Source organism: Acartia tonsa, chromosome 14, assembly GCF_053477335.1.
Source record: "Acartia tonsa isolate MP-2025a chromosome 14, ASM5347733v1, whole genome shotgun sequence".
Taxonomy (NCBI): Eukaryota; Metazoa; Arthropoda; class Copepoda; order Calanoida; family Acartiidae; genus Acartia; species Acartia tonsa.
The window spans coordinates 4960954-4987493 of NC_137273.1; the positions used below are offsets into that span (position 1 = coordinate 4960954).

The window sequence follows — 26540 nt, forward strand, 5'->3', positions numbered from 1 at the left end:
ATGTTCTGTTGTCTCGATTGTTGAGATTCGCTTTCATGGATGGTTCATCCTTGTTACAATGTACCAGCTGGTTTTCTAAACCAATAAAGAAAAGAAAAACTTTTATTTTCTTATCTTCTATGTATAGATTATGTATTCTATAACGAAAGCTTTTTCTAAATTAAAATTTTGACAAAATGTAAATTTAATGTTTTAGTCTGAAGACAAAAATATCTTTCCAAAATCCACATAGACAAATGTAATTTTTCTATTTATAAAAGTTCTTTTAAAATATTGCTAGAATCCGCAATCCACGGATTAATCCGCTTTATTTTGGCGGATTTTTGCAAGAATCCGAATACAACGCAAAAATTCGGCAGATTGCCAACCCTAATTATTATTATTTTTCGAGCTCAGCACCCCCACTCCCTCCTGCCCTCATTTCCAAATACATTGGAAATAAGGGGAAGGGGGGATTTCAGTGCTCAAAGGGCATTTTGTATGATAGCACCTATTAGTATCCTTTTTTAGATGTTGACGCAGTACCAGAAGAAGGAAATAACGAATCAGGAAATAATGATAAGGAGAATATCACTGAAAATCTTAAAGAATCTTCAGGAAAAATATTTCAAAATTTAAAATATCCACCTCTACATTTTATTTGACTGACAGGCGACATAAATTGATTTTATTCCCTAGTATGGATAGTTATTATGAAAAACAGGATAATGTTAACCAGAGAAGCAACAATAAGAAATTAATATTTCATATAAAAAAGAATAGGAAATTGATATTCAGTAATACCTGTTATCTTGCTGGTTTAACTACCTATATTTTTAAGGATAAGACAGAGGATGATAAATTGATGTAAACTAAATTTACCTTATAAAACTAAAACTATTGGTTGAAAAGTTTTAATACTGCTAGTTTGAACAAACCAATCAAGATTTGATAAAAATTCCCAAAATTTGTAAGCCAGCGGATGTTAGGTTGTGTTTGTAAAACATTGGGTATCAGTTTCATTTACAGTCTAATAATTCTACTCTCATTTCCTTTATGGAATCTAAAGAGATAAGACAATGGCCGATATATTGATGTACAATGTACATTAGACTATAAAAGTTGGAAAGATTTTTAATCAATATAATAGATTTGAAATCTGCATAAAATTTTAAGGATTTTTTATAAAATTAGTTTTTTATATAATTCTTTATTTAAAGGCGCAAATACAAATTAAGTTAAATAATTTTGAGATCTGTGATTGGTGGATTAAAAACTATCTGCGCTCTGATTGGAGAAGCTTAAGTTACGTACATCATTCAACCAATTAGAGCGTAGGTAGTTTCCAATCCAGCTATCCCATTGGTCAAAATTTATTAACTTAAATCGTATTTGCGCCTTTAAATAAAGAATTATATAAAAAACGAATTTTATAAAAAATCCTTGAAATTTTATGCAGATTTCAAATCTATTATATTGATTAAAAATCTTTAAAACTTTTATAGTCTAATGTACATCCATATTGATGAAACACTAAATTACTCCTTCTGTAGATTACAATTATTGGTTTAAACATTTAGACACTCATCCTAATAAACAAACTAATCAAAATTCATTGAGAGTCTCCAAAATTATTAAGCCAACGTTAAATAAAACTTGTATGACTAGAGTAATAAACATCTTATTGTCCCTTCCCTTTTCTTTATTAGATATGAATAAATTTTCCAAATGATTGTCTCTAACTTAGAATTGAATGAAATGAAAATTGATTGACTTATGTCTCCTCTCTCAGAGTATTATTTCCTCTTTCAAAAGATTTTCTCTTAAAAAACGATTTCCATCCACTTTAATTGATATTTGATTTTAAATCTTAATACAAGGGGGTTTTTAATGCAACCATCTCGTAATCAGTGAGCAAATGGCACTTACAATTCGAATTTCGATCTAAATTTTGCATGAGTAATCCTTGGTAGGTCTATTTTCCCTAAATCGAACAAAAAGTTGAAAAAGTAACGGCTAACGGCTCAGCCGTTTAGCCGTTTTTTTTGGCTATTTTTAGGGCAAATCTGCCATAAATTATGTAAGAATCAACTTTTTGAAACATATTTTGCTTTAAATCATGTGAAATGATACAAAAAATCGTTTTTAGATTTCTAGTACCAGCAACTAGCGACTAGAACAGTTTGAAAATGTTTTGGAGCAGCATAGAGTATTATGTGGAGATAGGTTTCGTGATGATTTCCCTTGAAATAGTTTTAAAAATGGCTATACTGCTGAGCCGCCAGCCGTTAGCCGTTACTTTTCCAACTTTTTGTTCAATTTAGGGAAAATAGACCTACCAAGGATTACCCATGCAAAATTCCAGATCAAAATTCGAATTCTAAGTGCCATTTGCTCACTGATTACGAGATGGTTGCATTAAACCCCCCCCCCCTTATTTTTTTTATTTTTCGACAACTTTTTTACATAGGTAGGGTGCCAGATAGCCTTTTCTGTACTTCCTTTTTTTTCAAAGTTAGTTAAATGTTAAATAAAAAATAATTACAAGAAATATTTTGAGCAGACAGTCCTTGCCAATCATCTACAAAGATAGGAAAAGGACAGTCCACAATAAGTCAATTCTTTTTTCCAAGGTAAGATTTATTGGTATTATCCTCATATTTTTTTCAATTTTGAAAATTTTTAAACCCCGATCCCCCTTAGCCTGCCTAGCCGCGGGCGCTCGGTCCCCTAGCCTAAAACCTAACCTAAAATAATTATTCTCTGCCAGAGTCTTAGCACACAAAATAAAATTGCTGGTATGTCGTGTTACGAGTTACCAAATCCCCCTTCTTAATACCTACATGCATAGGTTTAATTGATAAATCGGCGTTATCTTAGAAATATTTTTTTCAAATTTGAAAATTTTTATATTCCAAAAACTTTGAGCCAGTAGATAGGATAACTTAGTTATAAAACTGTGGGAACCAGTGTATTTTTTAGTCCAATGTCCCTCCAAGCATGTTTAGCCCAGGGTTGTCATATCAAGCGGGCGCTTTTGGGCTGCCCTTTATCGGGTCCTTTTGGGCAGATTTGGGCACCATCCGATTTTTTTTTTTTTTTGGGGGGGGGGGGAGAGAAAAAGGGGAGGGATTAAAAAAATAGGGGGGTGGGCCTATTTTTTGGGTGATATTCAGGGTTGTCAAAATGGGCGGGCGGTTTAGGGCCGCCTTTTATCGGTCCTTTTGGGCAGACTTGGGCAACCGCCGTTTTGGGGGGTGAAAAAAGGGGAGGGGCGGGCCCATTTTTTGGGTGATATTATCTATTATACAAATTACTAATTAGTAAGTTTTATTTTGTATCTAGAGAAGAATTTCGATAACCGCTGAACCGATATGGTTCTCCTTTCAAGTGGAGCTTTTATACGTTGTTGTTGTAGCCATGATTCTTTGAAGTTAGGACTCAGATGCACACGGAGACTGGAAGTTAGAATCCTTTGGCCAATCTTAGATTGGTAAGCTTCACGCACAGCTGATTGTATTCTATGTTACATTACAAGCTGACCCGCAATTCTCGTGGAAGCTACTCAATTATTACATCACCCTGGCCTAGAGTTTTTGGCAGGTGTTCAATATTAAGGCACCCTAATTAATGGCACTCTCATACGAGGAGCATGGATGAGGGAAAGCATGGTTAGAGCTGCTTGATTTGTAGAATCATTACTTCCTACAAATCTCCCCCCTTACAACCCCAGGGCATCTTAGGGAAGGTTGCGTGATCATTTTTATAGGTCCTGAGATGGTTTTAGGCTATTTTATCTCTAATAATAAGTCTCATTATGGTTTTAGGCTTTTTTATATGCTTTTTACGACATTTGCCAAAAAAGGGTGCACAGAACCACTTTTTGGCGCCACAAACCCTGGGCAATTGGGCGGCCCGTCATCGAAAAAAATGCCCAATATGACAACCCTGGTTTAGCCTCTAGTTATTTATTTAAATTCCATACTTATTCACAAAAAAATATGTAAGTATCATCTTTTATATGATTCTTTAGACTAAACCAACAAGAGCAAGCACAATCATCAAAGCGGAAACGAGATTCTGAAGTAAATTCTCCCGCGAAGCAAATGGACTGTTTCACTTCTCCAAGAAAAAAGACAAAACTAGGTAAAATAAAATTTTGACATGACATGTTTGAGTCTTCATCTTCTACTTAAGACCATCAAAACGGTCTAAAATATTTATTTAAGTTTTTTTTTTTATCTTTTTCCGATTGAAAATCAAACATTATATTATAATAGCTATAGGCGTAACCTGTAGTATATAAGTAATAAGAGATATAAGTTTTCAGGAATTTTAATGTAGGGAGTAGATTTGAAATCTGCATCAAATTTTAAGGATTTTTTATAAAATTCGTTTTTTGTAAAATTCTTTATCTAAAAGCGAAAATACATTTTAAGTTAATTAATTTTGACCAATAGGATAGGTGGATTTTAAACTACCTGCGCTCTAATTGGTTGAATGATGTACGACATCCAATCAGAGCGCAGATTTTTTAAATCCACCAATCACAGATGCCAAAATTAATTAACTTAATTTGTATTTCCGCTTTTAGATAAAGAATTATACAAAAAACGAATTTTATAAAAATCCTTAAAATTTGATGCAGATTTCAAATCTACTCCCTTCATTACAATTCCGGAAAACTTATATCTCTTAATAAGTAACAACTTATGATTTGTTTAATCTTTTATTCTCAAATTATTAGGTACTCTTAACTAAAGGGGTAGTTTTACGAAATGCATTTAAACTTAATTTAGTGAACCGCATATTTTTTGCTAGTTAATGGGTTAAACTATATTTATATGGCATATATTTGAAAGAATTTCAATTTTCTACCTTGTAGTTTTGAAAATATCAAGACTTGAAAAATCGTCTTTTTGTGATATATGCAATTTAAAAAGACGATTTTCAAGTCTTGATATTTTAAAAACTACATGGTAGAAAATTGAAATTCTTTCAATTATATGCCATATAAATGCAGTTTACCCAATTAACCAGGAAAATATATGTGGTTCACTAAATTAAGTTCAAATGCATTTCGTGAAACTACCCCTTTTAGTTCTTATCATTAAAAACTTAAGTTTTTTTGTACTTAAAACTTTTGTTTAATTTCTTGCAAATTTCTTTTGTGTTGAAACAAAATTAAACTTGGTAAAGTTATTAAATACATAGAAAATGTATTTCTTGATTATTATAAGGGGATATTCCATCAAAATGAATGCCTTTAAGCTTAAGTATGGTTATTTTTTGAGTAAAAAAATTACTTTGTCTTTCAGTAAATACTGGTTTGTTTCAGTTTTACGATTTTTCCTTAATAACAGAATATAGAATTTATTTATATTACAGCCTGTTTAAGTGACAAATACAGAAAGTTTATTGTTTTTTTTGATTAAATAAAATCACTTTTCCGAACTATTAGGAATATTGTTCCTAAGTGCAATGTTCAAGCTTTTCAAATGAAACTATCTATTGTATTGTATTCATATTTAGACGTAACAATCAGCTCATCTTCGCCGCCATCAATTATTGACAAAGGAACATTATTATTATAATTTTTAGAAGCAAGTCTCCTCTATTCTTGCAATTTCTTGTCTTTATGTACTTAAACGATTTGAAGAAAGTGTGATTTACCAGAGAGAGAGAGAGAGGACAAAGGGATGTTTATTACACTGGTCTCCAAAGTTTTGTAATAAGGTTTTCTTACTAGTTGGCTTAACACTTTTTGGTACTATTACTGAATTTTGATTGGTTGGTTTATTTAGTTATGTTTAAACGTTTCAATCACTGATTTCAAGCTACGGAAGGGGTAATTTTGTTTGTCATCATAGGGAATCTACATTGATTTATCGGCCTTTGTCTTATCCCTATAGATCTCTGGTGATTTTCTCAGTCACTATAAAATATAGACTGATGTTTTTTTTGTGAAGATCAGCCATGCTTATGTGCATCTAATATTTGACTTACTTTGTTCGCTTGTCTCTCTTTCCTGCTACAATAAAGACTAATAAATATTTTCGTTACATCTTTTCTCTCTTATTTTATGATCATCTCCTTAGTAACCTCCATTGTCAGTCTGTCCAATATCCATCTATGCCCACATTGTGCTTCACTACTTCAGAATTTATTGTCATCCTTTTGTAAAAGTTAAAAAGGTTCAGAATTTGTTTTAAACACTAAAAATTGTTTGTTCTATAACGGATATTCAAGGATAAGATAAACAATCTCCAATTTATATAATAATAATCAAAATTACCCTTTTTGTAGATTAAAAATGTTGGTCATAAAGTTTGGAAAATACGTCCAATTTTGGACCGGATTCGGATTCTTACAAGAATCCGTCCAAAAATAAAACAGTTTCTCCGCGGATTCCGTATTCTTATTTTTTTGACGGATTCCGGATTCTAGCAATATTTTAAAAGGCTTTTAAAAAAATAAATTAAGGGATTAAAATATACTGGGTACTGGGAAGAATCTAAAGCTGCGTTTTTCATATTTTCTGATCTCTCCACTTGGTGGTGTAGGTGGGGATATATGGGGGGGGGGGGGGGGGAGGGGTGATCTTTGCCTTCAAAGAGTGGGGGTTGAAAGAAAAAACTCAAGACGCTAATTTTAGCCTTACAATTAAAAATCCAAATTCGCTATAAAAAAAACGGATTCCGGATTGCCAACCCTAGTTTGAACATAACAGATTTTAAGCCAACTTTTAAAACTTTGGTTACTTTTGCTATATAGTTAGGTACATAATATAACTAATCTATTTATAACAATTGGAAGGATTTACTTTGTGTAATTTATTACCTAATAAATTAGAAATAAGATTCTTCAATTATTATGCATAGAATACTTAGTTTTATTCAAATTTGTATTCTGTACAGTTTTAACCATGTAGATTTATTTTGTAGAGATATAAAACAAAATTAAATTGCAGGGAAGAGGGGACACTGGGGCGATTTAGTGTTTATTACACTAGTCCCCAGAGTTTTATAATAACATTTAAAACTTATGCGGCTTTTATTGATTTTTAATTGGTTGGTTTATTATTATTAAGTTGAGTGTCCGAACGTTTCAACCACTAATTGTAATCACTAGAAGGAGTAATTTTTGTGTGTAATAAATGGGGAATGGGAATTTACATTATCCCTTTAGATTCCTGATCTAAATGGGTGATTTATTATATATATTAAATTTCTAGTAATAAAGTATTAAGTATATTATTTAAAACTGAATTGAAAAACATAAGATAATACTATCTACCCAAATATAATTCTAAATGCCATAGAATTTGATATATTTTAAATTAAAACCTTCCCATTACATAAGAATGTTAACCGAATATGGAGAATCCAATCTCACTGTTTTTAGGTTAGCTATCCTAATGGACAAACAAACAAAATCTTACTACTTTGTATATTAGGATTTATTACTTTGGTTTTTGGTTGGTTAATTATTCACTACCCTTCATTTTTTTTTACTTTTTTTAGTAACTAGTTGCTTTGCCCCAATAGGTAATATAAAAAATAGGTACCTAACTTTAAAAAAAAGAAATAGGTTCCCTTAAGTTCCCCACTTGCAAATGCGCCAATTTTTGGTATAAACAAATAAAAAAATGTTGGGGGGGGGGGGGTATTCCGTATTGGGTTTTTGGGGGATTAGGGGTGTCCCACCCAAAAGAAAATAGCCACCACAGGACCAGTTGGTATATTTCCTGAAGAGTAGAATCCAATCGGTTCAGTGGTAACTTAGATCTTAAGGGACAGACAGACAGACAGACATCATTCTACTTTGTAGTATAGATATATAAAACTGGTGTTTTACATTTAACTTTATTTGTGTGCGTATAAAATCAATTGGTAGTAACGTTCTAAAATGCATTTTAATGTTTGGTTCCTTTAGTCTCTCCTGCACAGCATTGTCACATCACTCTTCACAGTAGTGTTTCGGATCCGCATTGATTTTTTGCGGATCCGGATCCTCCAAATTTGGTCAGTGCAGATCCGGATCCGGATCCTTGACAATAAAAATAAAATAACCAAATTTTTCAAAAATATTTATTCTTTAATTCGAAGTCAAAAATACTTTTAATTTTCAAGTCTGACCCTAAAACTTAAAGATTGGCTCTCATCAAGAGAATGTCTGAGATTTTATATATATATTTAGGTAGATTTTTCCGTTTTTTTTCCGCATTTTTTTGAGTCCAAGGATCCGGATCCGCATTTTTTTGCGGATCCGGATCCTTGGACTCAAAAATTATGGATCCTTGTGGATCTGGATCCGAAACTCTGCTTCACAGTTGGAATTATACAGTAAACATTTGGGGTGCAAAATCATAATCTCTTCTAAATGTTCATCTGCAGTATTTTTTACAACTTTTTGCCGATTATTCCAACTAGACGACAAAGCATGCTTTAATACTTATTTTAGGTTAGGTTAGTATGAAAAATTAAGGGTGCAAGGGTTTCATTGGTTTTAAAATAGAATTGAGCGCTGCAAAAGTTTAATCTATTTGATGTTTAAAATTAGTAACCCCAAAGTTCAAAAGGGATAAGACAATGGCCAATAAATTGATTCATTTGTATCCTCTATGATTTACACAAATTTACCCCTATTATTATTATTGATTATAATTAATGGTTGAAACGTTTTGACACTCAACTTAATGAACCAACCTATTAAAATTCAATAATAGTTATTTCTCGCATCGTATTATAAACGGCTTTCCGCGGACATAGAATGTACACCTCGGGGCTAAAAAAACTGGTTTTAATCTTATTATTGTACATTTTTATATTCGTAGAAAGCTGGATATAATACGATGCTAGACATAGTTTTTTCGTATGGATTCGAATGAATACGAGAAAATTGTTAAATCAACGAATAAGAAAACGTTTTTATTAAAACATTTAGGACTAGTCTCCTTGTGAATATCAGAACTGGTTGAGGTTAATATTATTTACAGCCAGCCTACTGCGCCCTATCCCCCCCCCCCCCCCCCAAGCTTCCTTCCTGATGGTATCTATTGATTATAGTGTACTGTGACTTATTTGAATCAATTAATTTTTAGAAATCTTCCAATTTCATGCCAGGCTGGCTTCCTATGCCAAGGGAATTTTTAAAATTAACTTTTAAAATCTAAACACGTTTGTATGTTTTAACTCATTTTTGTATTTTCAATTTTTGACGCTGTTTTTTAGGGTTGGCAATCCGCCCAAGTTCTGGATCGGATTCGGATTCTTACAAAAATCCGCCCCCATTGCGGATTCTTTTTTTCGGATTGTGGATTCTAGCAATATTTTTAAAGGTCTTTTTATCAAAAAAGAAATTCTAGCCCCTACAGAGGCCATTTTTTTACCCTTACTGAACCTAACCTAACCTAAAATAATTATGAAAATATACTGTGAAAATAAAATTAACAATATGAATTGCGGATTCGGATTCTGGGTCCAAAAATTGGGCGGTTTTCAGATTAGGATTGCCAACCCTAGCTGTTTTACAAGCAAATCTTTCCCAGGTGTTCATTCATAAAATTGATACACCGTGTCTATCTTTATTCCTGTATCACAAAGGCCTAACTGTTATGAATGAAAGTAATATGATATAGGAGCACAGCTACTCTATAACTGGTGTCTGTCTGTATCAATATTTGGCAGATAAGTAAGCACGTACAGAAATCGGTCGGATGTCTTTTATCGTTCTCTGACCTATTTTTATATTGTTGGCCGTTTAAAGATATGAAATTGTATGTTGCTGCACTTCTTATGCAGACAAGGTTCCTTGTTGAGAATAATGTGTAATATCAATCTAAAATTCATCTTGTAGAAAATTACTTTATTATATCTGTATTACAAATCTTAGGGTAAATATATTATTAAAATTAGCTTAGTATATAATATAGTGGAGAAAATTTACGTGATTTTTAAAAGCGAAGATTTCCTATAATTATGGCCGGTCCGTCCGTAACGGATAGCTTTGATCGCTAATTTAGGCATGTTAGAATTGTCCTATCGATTTCAAACTTTGTATGGTGATTCCTTTAGCAGTTAGGTACGATTAGAAAGCGTAGCAACTCTATAATCATAACAAGAATGTCCGTACGTCCATTTTAAACATGTTGATTTTTGTACTTTTTTATCAACAAATTTTTATGTTATCTAATCGTCCGATTGATCTGATTTTTGGTATATTGATTCCTAGGACAACAAAGTATAATGTTATAAACAAAGCAACTCTATAATCAAGTCTTAAAAATATTATATAAGTATGTCCATAAACATTATCCTGTATCAAGCAGTTTTTCAACAAATTTACTTACAATTTTTCTTTGACTCTTATATATTTACAGGGTGCGCCACATAAATCCGGACTTTTTTAAAACGGCCATAGCGCCAAAACTTCTTGACCAATCAGGACGTTTGACCCCACTATAAAAAGCTTAGGTAATGACCTTTTAACCCATGGAAATCTTTGGACGATGGAGGACGTGTACGCCGAGCTGGCCGCGCAAATGTTCAACAAGGCAGATTCTAATTGCGCACTTAGTTTACCGCGGATTCTCGACTTGGGCCTACTAAATCTGATCTCAGCCCATCTGTAGGTAAAATGGACTAATGAAACTTGCTGGAGATACTATCAGATACCTAGTTAAAACACTAGAAAAGACTAGAGCTCTCTATCCCAGCTGACTTGGCTGTAGTACTCTGCCAAAGTAAATCGTGGTAAAGTTTAAGATGTCAAAAACGTCAAAGATATTGAAAATTTCTCGGTTCTTGACTTCAGGGGCCCATATGGAACCTTAAAACTCATTTTAGACTATATGCTGCGCTGATAGCCCTATCTTAATCTCCATGCCATTTTTAAAAAGGTATAAAGCTTTGTTCTAGCTTAACTGTGGCCCAAATGAGAGCCGCCGTGTCAAAGTAGCTTGAAAGATGGGTTAATTTGGATCCTGCGGTTACTCACGTCCTTAAGGAGATGTGGCCTCCCAGCAGCCCCAATCTTAATCCAATGGACTTATGGGCCTGGAGCGTCATTAAAGCATGAAACAATAGACGCGCCCATGCCAAAAAGACCTCTCTCATTGCTCCTATTATGGAGAACTTCGCCTGCTTGGACAGGAAAATGGTGACCAGGGACGGCGGGCGGTTCAGGGAACGAGTAGACCCGGTGATTGAGGTTGGCAGCGATTTTATTGAACAATCTAATAGTCATATACCTAGTTTGCTTACCAGTTTTTAAAAATTAATAAAATCTTTAAAATTGACGATTTTATGTTTATTTGTTTAAAAATAAGAAAAAGTCCGGATTTATGTGGCGCACCCTGTATATTCTTATTATTCAGTTCTGACATTATACAAGTGTTAATGTCTGTTTGTCCTACCGTTTCAGTGCTTCACTTTTTTGGATGTTGTCATCCTTGTTTCGTCAATGTCATTGTCGGTTGCTTATATTATATAGTTCAAGTCCTCATATATTGTTCAATACGTTCAATGGTTAGGGTAGGGGGTAAGGGTAAAGTCATGCAAGGGGGGGGGGGTAGGGGGTATCGTTATATTAGTCAGCTGGAAGAAACATTTTATTAGGGCTTGCAAGAATCTCTTAACAATATCCACGTATTCTACATCCAATCCTAAAAGAGATGAGAAATTGGGTGTTAATTTATCCAGATATCTCGGATTGGGAATTTTTTTACAACCGGTAGAAATACACATGAGTGTTTTTTTTTGTCAAAATGCACAAACCACTGCCACAACTACAGCCATACTCGCAGTATAACTGCTATAAATACGTTTATATATGTATTAAATATTAATATTATCCAGTGGCAAAAATTCACCAAATATTGACAATTATTCACAAGGATCTAACTAAAGGGATAAGACAATGACAGTTAAATTGATGTACATCCCCATCAATGTTACACCAAATAACACCCTCTGTAGATTACAATTAGTGGTTGAATCGTTTGAATACTCACCTTAATTAACCAATTAATCAAAATTCATTAGTCCCTAAAGTTGTTAAGCCATCGAATTATAAAACTGTGGGGACTAGTGAATAAATAGTCCAATGTCCCCCCTCTCTCTCTCTCTGAATATACATTATACATATATTTTATGCCTAAAGTACACATGTTATAACCAATTCTGGAAAGTTTACTTAATAATAATGTGTTAACTGCAGAATGTTTGAGACCAGAAGAAACACCCGCTAGCGCCAAGGTATCTCAGGAAAATTATTCTGTTTATAGAAATAAAATTGTGATCTGTTAAATACACTTTGAACTCAGCGAAACATTTGATACTATTTAGACAAAGAGGGAGGTCATTTTCCCGTAAAGGTGTGTGTTATAAGGCCTAAAAATAGTAGTAGAACGATAAGGTGCTCTATATATTTGTATTCCCTAGGGTAAGGGGGGGGAAGTTTCGGTAAGGGGCTATTCTCGGTAATTTCGACCTACCTTCATTAAATGACCTTTTTCTCCATGTTCCTTTCAAATGACAGAAAAAAACATAAAAGCAAATTTGTTCCTTATTAAATTGCCTACAAAAAAGTATAAAATGAATTTTTTGTGAGATGAATATTAAGGGTACTTATTGGGTCTCAAAGTCGGACGAAAAATTTTTTTTTCCCAAAAATTTTTTAGTAGGTGTGTAAAGATCGACCTACACAAAAATTGGTAAGACCTAGAGCTGATCTGAAAAACTTTTTGAACTAGAAATTGCCCGCTTTTTCCAAATCCGTTGAGAGCTTTAAAATCGGGTTAATATTTTTTTCAAAAATGACCAAAGTTGGCGCCGGGGGAAAAATCGGTAATTTCAAAAGAAATTAAAATTCTACTTTTAAGGTCATGTTTTCATGTTTTCTTTTGTCAAATCTATTATTCCATATGGACTTTTTAAGAATTAGGCCAAAAATGAATAGAACAGATAAAAAACAAAAAAAAAATTAATTTTATTTTTGAATCAAAATTTTGCGAGGAAAAAATCAAAATTTCTGGTCCTTTGAAAAAAAAATATTTTTGACATAGGAGGAATAGTCCGATCTTTATGAATTTTTTTGTGGTTAATCCCAATCACCTATACTAATTATGATTTATTACGCTTGTTTGGTCGTTTGGCCTTTTTTCATCAATTTTTTTAAGGTTAAAATGTAGTCAAGATTTTTTGCAAAGATGACACTTTTGCTTCAAATTCAATTTTTGAGGTCAATTTTTAATCAATTTTTATGTTTTTTGGGCTAAATCTATAGTTCAATGTGAGCTTTTTTAGGATCAGGCCTAAAAAGTAATAAAATACGTTTTTTTCTTATATTAATTTTAAGTTTAAAAAAAAAAAATTTTCGAAAAAAAAAATCGAAAATTCGCGTCTTTCAAAAAAATTCATTTTTAACATAGAAGGAATAGTCCGATCATTATGAAACTTTTTGTGGATAATCCCTATAACCTATACTAATTATGATTATTTATGTTTGACTGGCCGTTTGGCCGTTTTTCATCGATTTTTTTTAGGTTGAAAAAAATTACCGATATTTCCCCCGGTGGTGGGGAAATATCGGTAACTTTTTTGCGGTCAATTTCGGCCAACTTCTAAAAGTCCTAGGATAATGTCCTTTTAGGACCTGATAGTCCTTTCCGTAAGCTTTCTACTGGTCTTGGTTTCATTTGAAAATATTAATATTTACCCCATTTTTTTTCAAAAAAACCGGAAAAAAACCGAAATTTCCCCCCCTTACCCTATTGAATAGAACAATAGGGAAATTTTTTTTTTTTTTTTTTTTGATAACCGTACCTGGAATATCTTAAAAAAATAGGAAATTTCTATCAAACGCTTTATTTGGCTCAAACTGACAAAAATTAAAAAAAATATAATTATAATAATAATGTTTTCTATAGGTACAAGGTAAAGGTTAAGAACAATCTATACCATTAAACAAAGGAAGAAGCCATTTTTAAAGGTTGATTTATTCAAGGTGACAAAAATTAGTTTTATGTTTGTCTAATCCATATCCCTTCTTATCACCTATTAGGCTATTCATCTATCATAAAGGGGGCAAAGTGACACTTTTTGAAACCAAAACTAAAAGTCAACAAAGGAACTCAACTAAAAAAAGAGTTACAGGTCTGAGATTTTGCATGGCAGTTGCTTTATAGGGGTAAAATATGGAACTGTGAAGAAACGGCGGCGCAACTGCTGAAAACCGCCGTTTCCCGTCGAATTTTTTTTTGCCTTTTCTTGGCGGTTTTAGGCAGTTGCGACGCCGTTTATTCACAGTTCCATATTGTACCCCTACAAAGCAACTGCCATGCAAAATGTTAGACCTGTAACTTTTTTTAGTTGGGTTCCTTTGACTTTTATTTTGGGTTTCAAAAAGTGTCACTTTCGCCCCCCCCCCCCCCCCCTCCTTTAACATTTATATACCTGAGTGTGATAGAGCATGTGACGTTTTAACAACCAATTCCTAGAGAACACTCTGTGACAAATTTTACATTAAATTTTTGCTTTACATGTCTTTACTGGAGTACTTGTTGAATGATTGGGAGGCATATCTTTGTCTTCAATAGTTTCTAATATTGTTGCATCATTAGAAGGAATAAAATTTCTAAATTTCTATGTACAGGAAATAGATCTGGTGTTACAGAATCAATAGTACTTGGGGAGATTCTTAGGATAGATTGTGTCAGGTTTGCATTTTCTTTAGTACCAGATTTTTTTTTTTTTTCTTCCTTCTTTTCAACCTTTTTAGTGTTTTCTTTTTACACTGTTGTTTAGTGTCCTCATGGTGAATATTCAATGCTTTTATTCCCGCAAATTTTCTATTGCAATTCAGGCATTTTACTTGTTTTACATAAGTTTCCTCCAGAACACGAATAAAGTGATTATCCTCATGAACCCGCAGTGATAACTATTAATGTCAAAAAAAACCAATTTGATAAAATGCACTTATATCAATATAGATTAAATTATTTTGCAATTATTGTTAGGTTATAATTATACCTATAACATTAAAATTTAACAATTAAAAAAAATCACCATGTTTTGAGATGGACACACGGACAACTGAAAGGTTAAGAACAATCTATACCATTAAACAAAGGAAGAAGCCATTCTTTACAGGTTGTACGAGCAGTGAACATTAAAATGAAACTTTAACAAATCATTAATACAATGACTTAGTGAAACAAACCAACACAACAAGTTACATACAGACAATTTTGAAAACATTCAGATATACAATCTATATATATTTTACCCCTATAAAGCAACTGCCATGCAAAATCTCAGACCTGTAACTCTTTTTTTAGTTGAGTTCCTTTGTTGACTTTTAGTTTTGGTTTCAAAAAGTGTCACTTTGCCCCCCCCCCCCTTTAATGATAGATGAATAGCCTAATAGGTGATAAGAAGGGATATGGATTAGACTTTTTGAGTATAGGCCCTTTCATGGCAACGCCCCTTAAGGTGTGATTCGTCGTATTTTTAAAATGTAGAGCATATGACAAATCATATAAAAAGTCAGTTATGAATAGTTAAATTTCTTTTAATAAAATTAGCCTAAATTATATCATTGAATAATTTCGTCGCAAATAATGCCAGCCATTCCTCTTTTATAACTAAAAGTATACAAAGGTTTATGTCTAAAAAAATACCTTATAAAGTTTGATGAAAAATGGGGTCGTATGGACATCTAAATGTATAAATTATCTTTTCTTTTCATCAAGGTTTCTTTAAGTTGTATATTCTTTCTTTGCTTGTTATGTAGTATGTCATTTTTAGTTTCAAATCCTATTTTAAAGCCAGAATATTTTTTTTTATAATAAAGATTGACCAAAATATAGTTGAAAAACAAGTTAGTTTTTTGATAATGAAAGTTTAATTTACAGAAAAAAATGTTCTAAAATGTAGTTGTTCGCTGTAGTGAAATTGAAATGAAACAATGCACATTGAAACCTTCTACTTCAAAGCAAACAAACATGAAATTCCACAAACATAAAACTAATTTTTGTCACCTTGAATAAATCAACCTTTAAAAATGGCTTCTTCCTTTGTTTAATGGTATAGATTGTTCTTAACCTTTACCTTGTACCTATAGAAAACATTATTATTATAATTATATTTTTTTTAATTTTTGTCAGTTTGAGCCAAACAAAGCGTTTGATAGAAATTTCATATTTTTTAAAGATATTCCAGGTACGGTTATCAAAAAAAAAAAAAAAATTCCCTATTGTTCTTTTCAATAGGGAATACAAATATATAGAGCACCTTATCGTTCTACTACTATTTTTAGGCCTTATAACACACACCTTTACGGGATTTACTAGAAAATGACCTCCCTCTTTATTTCGTTTCCATGTAGGGTGTGTCGTATTCTCTTTCAACTAGAATAAAACCTCTCTACCAATATAAAACTTCCCAAAAAAAATCTAAAAGCTTTTACCTCTGCTGGAAACGAAATCTTGGCAGACATCACATACAAACAGACATTCTGTTACTTAATAAAATATGATATTAGGATCCTTTCAAAAATGTATTTATTAATATATACCAAAGTTGCAGACATTCATTGCTCAATTGAGCATGAATAGCAACATCTCTATAACATTAACCAATATCTTTCAAGGACAAGAGGGGGGAAAAGTTTTGACACATTTGCATAAAAAGTGAGTATAGGCTTTTATCTTTGGACTGAGAAGATAGGTTATAAAAGAAAAAATCATTCCTAAATGAAGATTTTCCCAAGTTTTAAGATTTTTTGGAAAGGCCTCCAGGTTCATGAGCTGCAGGCCTCCAGTTGGTCTCTAGACAGGTAAAAATAAAAAATAAATTCAAGAAATAGAGGTCAAAATAAGCATCTTTTTCTTCAAATATGCAAATAACATTTAAAAATATGCATATTTTGTTGTATATACTGTTTTTTTGGTTTTGATTTCTACCTGTCCAGAGACCACCTAGAGGCCTGCAGATCCTGAACCTGAAGGCCTGCAGCTCCTAAACCTGGAGGCCTATCCAAAAAATCTTAAAACTTGGGAAAATTTATCATATAAGAATGATTTCATCCCTAATAACCTATCCTCTCAGTCTCAAGATATAGCCTATACTCACTTTTTACACAAATATTTGAAAACTCTCCCCCCCCCCCCTATTTTCATAAGTAGCACAGCAAGTATTTACAAAAAATCTTCTTCTGTTGTTGCCTTTTAAAGTTAGTTTTATTGACTCTGACTATATCGGATTTGTTGAGCTTTGCCTTTATGAATTACTAGCGGCTACGCCCCTAGAGGCCTCTAGTGGCCTTTAAATTTTTTTTTTTAATTTTAAATATCTAATTTGAGAAATAACTTGTCTATGAGACTATGTTATCAATTGTTAAATTCATGCGTCTACGCAGCGAGACTATGCTAGCGACACTATGCGGCGGAAATATTTCAATTTTTTTTCTCGATTTTATTGTGATTTCTCTTGGGAGGGTGGTAGTACTCCCCCCAAAATAGTTAAAAACCTTCCCGGGACATATGACAATCTACCCTGTTAAGGAGAACCCAATCGGTTCAGCGGTTAGCAAGTTCTTTCGGTACAGACACACAGATACACAGATACACAGACACACAGACATCCTGTTACTTTAGTATAAGGATTTCATCCTTTTTACTTTTCAGGTAAAAAATTTGAAAAGATTTTAAATTCCATTTGCAGAAAATTATTTCTCATGAAAAAAATTGTTGATTAATAAAAAGAAATAATTTAAAATCATTATTTGATCAATTACTAAAATCAAATCAATCTTTTAAACAATTTTTGTGTTTGATTGTCCTATTCAATTTTTGATGGGACATTCTGATAAAGTGATTTGTTCATGATTCAAAAATAAGAATATATTTTTAGAATTTTAATGTTATACTTTCAATTTATGAACTCATTACTTCATTACAGTATTTTTGAGTTTTTGAATTTTTATGAAAGTGTATTTTTAACATATTGATTGGTGAATAACATAAAGTAAAAATGTCCAAAGCTTCTTTCTTAAAATATCTCCATTCGAATAAACTTCTTAATAGTCACGTTTTTATACTTAAAGGAGGGTTCCCATGAAAAAAGTAAAATCCTGAAAGTCCTGTAATCGGTAATAAGGACGCCGAAGAGTAGGGGGGGTAAAGGGGTGATTACCCGTCAAAAAAAAAACAAATACCCCCCCCCCCCTAAAAAAAAAAAACTTGGAAGCCATTGTTCGGTAAATCTAAAAATAAAATAGCCCGCACATTCCATTGACATCACTAAGGCTTTCCTAAATGGAGAACTCAATCGGTTTAACAGTCAGGAAGATATCAACGGATAAACAAAAATATTACTATTTTACATAATAGGATGCAAATAAAAGACTCTTTGAAAAAATAACAAAAACAAGTACAACTTGTGTCCATAATCACCTTTAACAGAATAATTTTTAAGCAGGATGATGAATTACCAAGCCCGACTAATGCAAGAAAAATTACCAGTCCAGGAAAAGATTCATCTTAAAGGAATATATAGATTATTTTTTCTATTAAAATTTAAATACTATACTTGGAACTATGCCCCTTGAGGCCTCTAGGAGAACTAAATGGAGGTGTGGTGTGGAAAGCGACTCTTTCAATTTTCACGGAAAATATAAGAAATATATATTATTATAGCTATTAGCGAGATCCTTCGCTACAAACAGACAGCGTCCTATATTTCAGTATAAGTATTGCAATTTAAGTACACAATATATTACAGACCCTTTATAGGTAAAAAAAGACAAATTATTTTCCCCAATCCCTCTAACTTTTTGATATGCTATGAAAGACAGAATCTACTTTTCTGAAGGGAAATAGACCTGTTACTTTGTCCAGGGTTCTACTATACCTATTTCTGAGAAATTTAATACAATTCACCAGTGGACCACAAATAACACCCTTCTTGTTTTCTATGTAACATCATCCTTTTTTTTCATGGCTGTAGCTGGCGATCTTAAATTCATTTTACTAAACCTGTCTAAAAATTTGGGATTTTTAGGGTTAAAACAAAAACGAAGAGCTTGGATTTTAAAAAACTTTGGATATTAGTTTAATTTACACCCCAATGTACACTTCTTGCTCAAATTAAAAATAAAAAAAATAGGCGCTTCTATGGCTAAATAGGGGATTTTGCTGGTAAAATTTTAAAGAAAAGAAATGAAATGATAAATAATTCCTTTTGTTTGATGATCCTATGTAAACAGAGGAGCCACGGTGGAGTGGAGGAAAGCCTAGTGGAGGTGTAGGAGGAGGGTTTGTGTGCCAATACTGTAAGATTTCATTCTCAAGGTATGATCACATACACAGTTTAATAACATGTACTCTTCCAACAATAGTTTTTACTTGTTGAGTTGACTTTGGTATTCACATGCACAAGGATGTGACACTACAATAATACCTAAAGTTATGAAACGTCACAATTGAGATTAAAGAAGACTATGCACGAATAAGAGCAAGTGATTTTAAGCACCTTCCAGTAGTGATTCTAAATGTTTTTGGTCATTATACTAGGGTAATGTTTCATATCAAAAAGTTAGGATCTACTGCAGTTCACGGTAAAATATTGCTGGTAAGCAATATTTCCAAAAATCTATAAATTTAAAAGGTTGCTAGCTGCCAAACGGCAGAAAGTACAGATTTAACCTGCACACCATTTTAAGCGGCATTAGAAGGCCTACAAATAATCTGGAATAGCCAAGATCCAATTATGCACAGGGAAAGCTTCACTGAAGAAAAAACGCATAAAATAGGTCTTTTTGCGCATTTCTGTGCACTGCAAGATAATTATGCATTATTGATTTATGGCTATTCCAGATTATTTGTAGGCCTTCTTATGCCGCTTAAAACAGTTTGAGGGAAATGATCTGTAAGTTCAGCCGTTTGGCAGCTGGCAGCCTTTAAAATTCATAGATTTTTGGAAATATTGCTTACCAGCAATATTTTACCGTGAACTGCAGTAGATCCAAAAGTTAAGTTTTTCCATGGTTTTATATGAAAAAACATTTTTTGACCAAATATTATCAAATGTTCAAACTGCTGTGATTCAAAAGTAAACTTTTTCAGTGAACAATGTTATTTTAGAAAAAACTTGAAATAATGTAAACATTTTTTATTAGTGTGCTTAATTTACAGCATTTGGTTATATTTTGGCATGTTATTGTATTTGAACTTTTGAACTCAACAAAACGTTTGATGATATTTGTCTTAAAATGCTTGACCTTTTAAAGTTTTATTCATAGAAAACCATGGTAAAACTTAATTTTTGTAGTCGATATAACTATATCAAAGTATATTCACCAAAAAAATTGAAAATCACTGCAGGAAGGTGCTTAGAATCACTTGCTCTTTTTGTTCATAGTCCCCTTTTAAAATCAATTGCCAGACCCGCATTCCCATCAAGAGCTTATGCACTATCATTACATGGGTGCCCATTGTTTTATTTAACCTCATCTTGTTCGTAGCTTACAAACTTTGGGTACTTTTATTGAATCTTGATTGGTTGGTTCCAAACTATCAGTGTTTAAACAGTTTAACAGAAGTAGGAATCATATCATAACAATTTTTGATGTGGGCTCTGTAAAATCATAAATTGAGGGAAGATTAATTTATCATCCATTGTCCTATCTATGCTGTGTGTGATGACCTGAAAATTATTTGTAGTCTGGTTACCTGGAAACAGCATGAAGCCAGCCACAAAACTGGAGCATGGGTGAGTACTGAGTAGCACACTTATATAAAAGTATCAGGATGTCTGTGTGATTGTAGAAAAAATTATCGTCTATTGATGAAGTGATTTGGATTCATTGGACACATTGAAGCTTTATATGGGTCCCGGGAAGGCTTTCCAATCATTTTTTGTGTGGGGGGTGGGGCGGATTAACACCACCCTTTTAAAAGAAATAGCCATTAGAATAAATTACCCCCGACCCCCATTAAATTGACCCTAGATACATTAAATGCAGTTATAAGGTAAAACCAACAAGTGAAATAAATCTAAAACAATATTTGGGGGGCAAATATAGAGGTCGTCAATTTTACGATGTGTTGCCCCCAACGACAGCTGAAAAACACGTTTAGGTTTCGTGATTTTCCCCTCAATTAATTTCGTTATTGGTATAAGCTGCATTAAATGGTGCAGTTGCTAGAAATTTTCTTAATTGTATTGTGCTTATATATTTCTTGTACTCTCTTGATCATGTGTTTTTAAGGATTAGCCTATTTTTTAGAGAGAACATTTTAGTAATGTAAATTTTTGTTCATTTTTTACATTGCTCTCTGAAGAAAACGAAGCTTTTATACATTTAGTGTCTTTAATTTATGCATGTTAGAATCGTCCGTTTGGATTTAAAATATGTTAGATGATTTCTGATTTTAAGGTACAGAGCTGGATCTTTAAATCATATTAGTGGTGAGCCAGATCGGGGTGAGCCAACTTTCCACCAATGAGAGCACAGCATTTTATGAAATGCCGCGCTGTGATTGGTTGAAGTTCGGCGCACCCCGATATGGCTCACCACTAAAATGATTTAAAGATACAGCTCAGTTTATTTATCACCAAATGTTCCTGCATTATATGAAACTAGCTGCTATGCCCCAAACTAGCAGTGTAGCCCAAACATTTCTACCATTAGAATTAATATACAATAGAGGGGTTATTTGTTTGTTATAACATAGAATACATTACATACATTTTTCGTCCAATGTCTTATACTCTAAGTTTCGTGAAATCATAAAACCATCTAGATTTTCGTACTTTGAAAATTTAAATTAGAATACATAACATAATTTTTTGATAGATTTTCTAGAGTTGTTATTAAATTTCGATCAACCTCCATCATTTTTAATTTTAGTTCTAAAAAGAAAAATTTTTAAAATGTGGGGGTAATTTTATACTAAGGACGATTTCTTTTAGAAGGGTTGTGGTACCCTCCCGTCAAATAGTCACAAACCTTCCCATGACCCATGAGAATCTACATTGTTAAGGAGAACCATATCGGTTGAGCTTTTAGCGAGTTCCTTCGACACACACAGATCCTGTTACTTTAATATAACGATGTGTTTATCTGGCTTTGGGAAATGAAAAAGGAGAACATTTTCATCAACTGAAATTTTATTTTTACAGAACAGTTTTTATTAAGTGTTCCATATCCACTTTCCTTGAATTTGAATATATAATCTAAATCTGATACATATACCAAGGTATATAACACAGTACAAGATAGCATGGAAAAAGATGTTGATCATTTGAAATACATAATTCTCATATGATATTAGAGTAATAGGATGTCTGTGTGTCTTGTTTGTAGCAAAGAATCTCGCTAACCGCTGAAAAGATTTGGTTTTCCTTTGCAGTAAACTTCTTATAGGTCCAGGGGTAGGTTTCTAACAACCATGTTTTGGGGTACCTAGGCTCCACCCTTTTTACGACTTCTGACCACTTTAGTTTTATTACAACCTAAGGATTCTCCAACCCGTTTGGGTTCTCATTGACTTTACCTAACTCACTTTTTAAAAATCAAGACATTTCTCAAAAACAAGACAAGTTGGGGGTGATGCACTACTAAAGAAGACTATCCACGAACAAGTGATTTTAAGCACCTTCCAACATTGCTAGGTTTATGTTAAATATCTGGTTTATCGACTAAAAAGTTATGCTTCACCATGGTTTTATATGAAAAAAAATTTAAAATGTAAAGCATTTTTAGATACAATATCATCAACTGCTTTGTTGACTTCAAAGGACAAAATAAAATAAAAGCATCAAATGCTGTAAATTGCAAAAGTACATTAATTAAACTGTTTAAAATATTACATGCTACCACCTTTTTCTAAACATATATTTTTAATCAAAATGATATACTTTTGTGTCAAAGCTTTTAAACAACAGTTTGAACTCATCAAAACATTTGATGAATTTGCACGAAACTATGCTTAACATTTCAAAGTTTTTTTCATATAAAACCATGGCGAAACCTACCTTTTTAGTCGATAAACCAAATAATAAACATGAACCTAGTATATTCACTAAAAAAATGCCAAAGATCAATGCTGGAAGGTGCTTATAATCACTTGCTCTTGTTCGTGGATAGCCCTCTTTATAAAATGGATTGGACATAATTGTTTTTGTATTTATAAATCCTTCCCACTGGCTGGTCGTGTGTTATGTTTTGGTAAGTTTGGACAGCCCTTTTGATTGATTTTACAGTTGGTCCGTGGAAGCAAGATTTATAAATTATATTCTCATGGATAAAGTTATCAGTAAGTTGATAGAAAAAAAGGCCTTACATTCGTAGAAAACCTAGCTAATTCTCACAATTCGTGGCCCCACGCCCACCTTAAGTGCTTTCAAAAAGTGCTTTAAATACAGTGGTAACCAAAGTTTTTATACTCACCCTTTTCTTTTACTTTGTCTCAAAACATTGGAAATTTCTGATCGATAGGTTTTAAACTATTAGTCTCTAAATTTTTTAACCAATAAAGGGAGGAGTAGGTTGTGCTAAAAATCCGTAAAGTTTGTGAGTTTTAAATTAAAAACAGTAGTAGAACGATAAAAATTTATGTTAAACTTTAAAAAAAAGATTTTGTCTACAGTTCTTTTCATTAAGAAATACACATATTTAGTGAATATTATCGTTCTACTACTATTTTTAAGCCTTAAAACTCACACCTTTACGGATTTTAATGCAACCTACTCCTCCCTTTAATCTACAGCTTGAGTAATTTTGCTTATCATCATTGGGATTGTATAACATCAATCTATCGTCTATTGTCTTATCTCTGAAATTATTAAAGTTTGTTGTGCAGCCTAAGTTTCTATGATTATCAAGTCAAGCTCTCCATATTTCATTTTAAATCTTATTTTCATTGTATCTTACATACAGCTATCGATTTTCTCATTATTTAAAGCAGTATGTCCGCACGAACCCTAGAGGATAATTAAGAGTGTTCGATTTTATTTTGTACTTATTTTTTTACGTTTTCATTTCCCCAACAGTGTATGTACTGAAATGTACAACAACAAAAATTATTTTAGTGCTAATTTGCCTTTACTGTATCCTTTTAATTTGAGTACATTCTAGGTCTACTGGCTCTTTATCATAATTTACACATTAGATGTAGTACTTCCTATTTTTCTCTATTTGTCACAGGGTGTAGGTTTATTTTACAACTTGGTTCAATTTCTTTCCCCCACCCCTTTCTATTTCTTTTTTCAAATTTGTATTGTAAAACCATCTAAACTTGAAATATCTAAAAATCTGACATAATAGTAGAAGGTACACACACATTTTAACGTCTTGAGTTATGACGCGGGTTAGCAAGGATTTACATTGGCAATCAGACCTGTTTAAAGTTCTGAATAGAGAGGCTTTTCATGAGAAACTTTGCATCGGCGTCCATAGATGGGCTTTCCCACAAAGTGCCTGATGAGAACTGAAGCCCCCTCCCCCTATGTCTAACCCCTGTGGGGGATCCAAACTTTAATGGTCTATATTTGAAGTGCATCAACCCTGTGTGGGTTACCTGGCACCCAATATAATCTAACCTGCCCTAAAGAAATCAATAAACAATCGAAAAATAACCCTATCCCCTTATTTTTAATATAAGGGGGGGGGGATGAACTTAACGCTGCTATAGAGTTGTATATATGTAGAGGATCATAAAGTATTCATGTACGGAATATTATTATTCAATATTATATAGCAGGACTTAGAATGGAGAATATACACTCCACAGTGGAGTCTTACATAGATTTAGGAATATCATTTTTATTTTTCATACTTAATATCTAATAGCTGCTAATCAACACCCAAACTTACGGGATGTGGGTGGGGGGGGGGGGGGAGGTTGTAGCTAGCCTCCACTGTACAAGAAAAGGTAAATAAAAAATATTTTTGGGAAGGGATTTTTTCCAGGGGGTATTATTCTATAGAGGGTGGAGGTTCCTTCCCGGGAACCTATAATATGCTTATTTAAATGAAGAACCATATTAGTCCAGCGGTTAGCGAGATCTTAAGCTACTGACAGTATACACAAGACATACATACATCCTATTACTTTTACACAAGGTATTCTAGCTCAATTTGTGTTAGCTTGACCTAATGAAAGCGTTTGATATCATCAACTGAAATTAGTCCTAACAAAAATTAGCAGACATTGTTGTTTTGTTGGTTCATTTAATTGCTTTGTTGTTTTGACATGTTTCTCAGCCTAGAAATTTCAGTATTTCTAAAATACTTCTTATGTAACGCAGTAATTTTATAGAATCAAACAAGACACCTACACAACAGGAAAGCTGTTTTCTGCTTCCATTTCAATTTCACTGTGATTGCTCTAGCCTGTATGCAATCAAATATAGATTATAGATGAAAGGCCCGAAGCAGAAACAGGGACAAGGAATAGGTTATTGGAAGATTAAGATAATTTTTTCCCTGCCTCTCAAAATTGAGATGCTCTATCCTATCTATAAAGCATAATAGTTGTTGTTTTGATGCTACTTGAGATTTTGAAAAAAGCGGGATTGGTTGTTTCACAGTTTATAGTAAAGTTTTTAGTTGAGTACTGATCTAGGGAAGGTTTTAGGCTATTTTGTTAACTAATAATAGTCTATAAAAAAAAATATTTAGTTTTATTTGTTTAGAGCTAAATATCTATAAAATGGCGGGAATGTTTAAGTTGTACTTTTTGGATGGTTTTAGGCTATTTAATGTTGACTTTTCCTTGCAGCTTCACAACTAAATTAGTATGGAACAGAACCAAAGAATATTAAATCAAATATACATAGTCGTACTTTTATTCAAATTTTGCATTATAGGCAAGTTCAGATAAAGATATTCTTTAACAATTTTTATATATTTTTTTATTTTGGGAACCTTTAAATTTTAAGTCCAGTTACCCTTTCGAAATATTATATATTCTCTTTAATCCTACTTTATAAAGTCGTAAGGCTTTTTTGTCTGCAGCTTAAGATTTCAATAACTACTGAACCCATCGAATTCTTCATTTCAGGGAAGCTTCACATAGGTTCCAGGATGGTTTTTGGCTATTTTTTCTGTCCTTTCCTATCTAAGGAATTCAGAGCCCCTGGATGCTAGAATAATAAATGTGCAGTTTTTCTTCTTTTTTTTTGAATGTGTGTCCCAGGGCTGATTTTCGAAGGGAAAATGCTTTATAAGTTTGATATTGGTAATAAATATTAAATACCTACCTATGCTTCACATTATACCTACCAAATATAACAGAATTTGACAATAAAATTAAGTTTTCCTCAAATTGGAAACTTATTGGCAATTCTGCTTTACAGGACTTTGCTATTGACAAGGTTAGAGGGTTGGGGGAGGGCTTGAGTAGATAGTTTCATTACATAGTACATTTAAAAATATCTTCAGACTATGAAACAACAATTTAAATTGCTTTTCGAAACCTTTAATAATATAATTTTTAAAGAAGCTTTTTTGAATAGCAAAAAATAAGACAATTCTGATTCTTATTGATAATT

General features: G+C 32.6%; 1 protein-coding gene across 3 annotated transcripts in view; it reads left to right on the forward strand.

Moving 5' to 3' along the window:
- Positions 1 to 26540, forward strand: part of LOC145306092 (uncharacterized) — a 72536-nt gene that overhangs the window by 34593 nt on the left and 11403 nt on the right. Inside the window, exons 17-24 of one of the 3 annotated variants that reach the window (XM_080148034.1) lie at positions 511 to 594; positions 2540 to 2612; positions 4013 to 4125; positions 5512 to 5554; positions 12197 to 12242; positions 18459 to 18507; positions 19246 to 19333; positions 20705 to 20753. In XM_080148034.1, coding sequence (XP_080004160.1) covers positions 511 to 594; positions 2540 to 2612; positions 4013 to 4125; positions 5512 to 5554; positions 12197 to 12242; positions 18459 to 18507; positions 19246 to 19333; positions 20705 to 20753 — 545 coding nt within the window. The remainder of the gene's footprint in view (positions 1 to 510; positions 595 to 2539; positions 2613 to 4012; positions 4126 to 5511; positions 5555 to 12196; positions 12243 to 18458; positions 18508 to 19245; positions 19334 to 20704; positions 20754 to 26540) is intronic. The other 2 variants (XM_080148035.1, XM_080148036.1) reach the window with 2 other exon arrangements.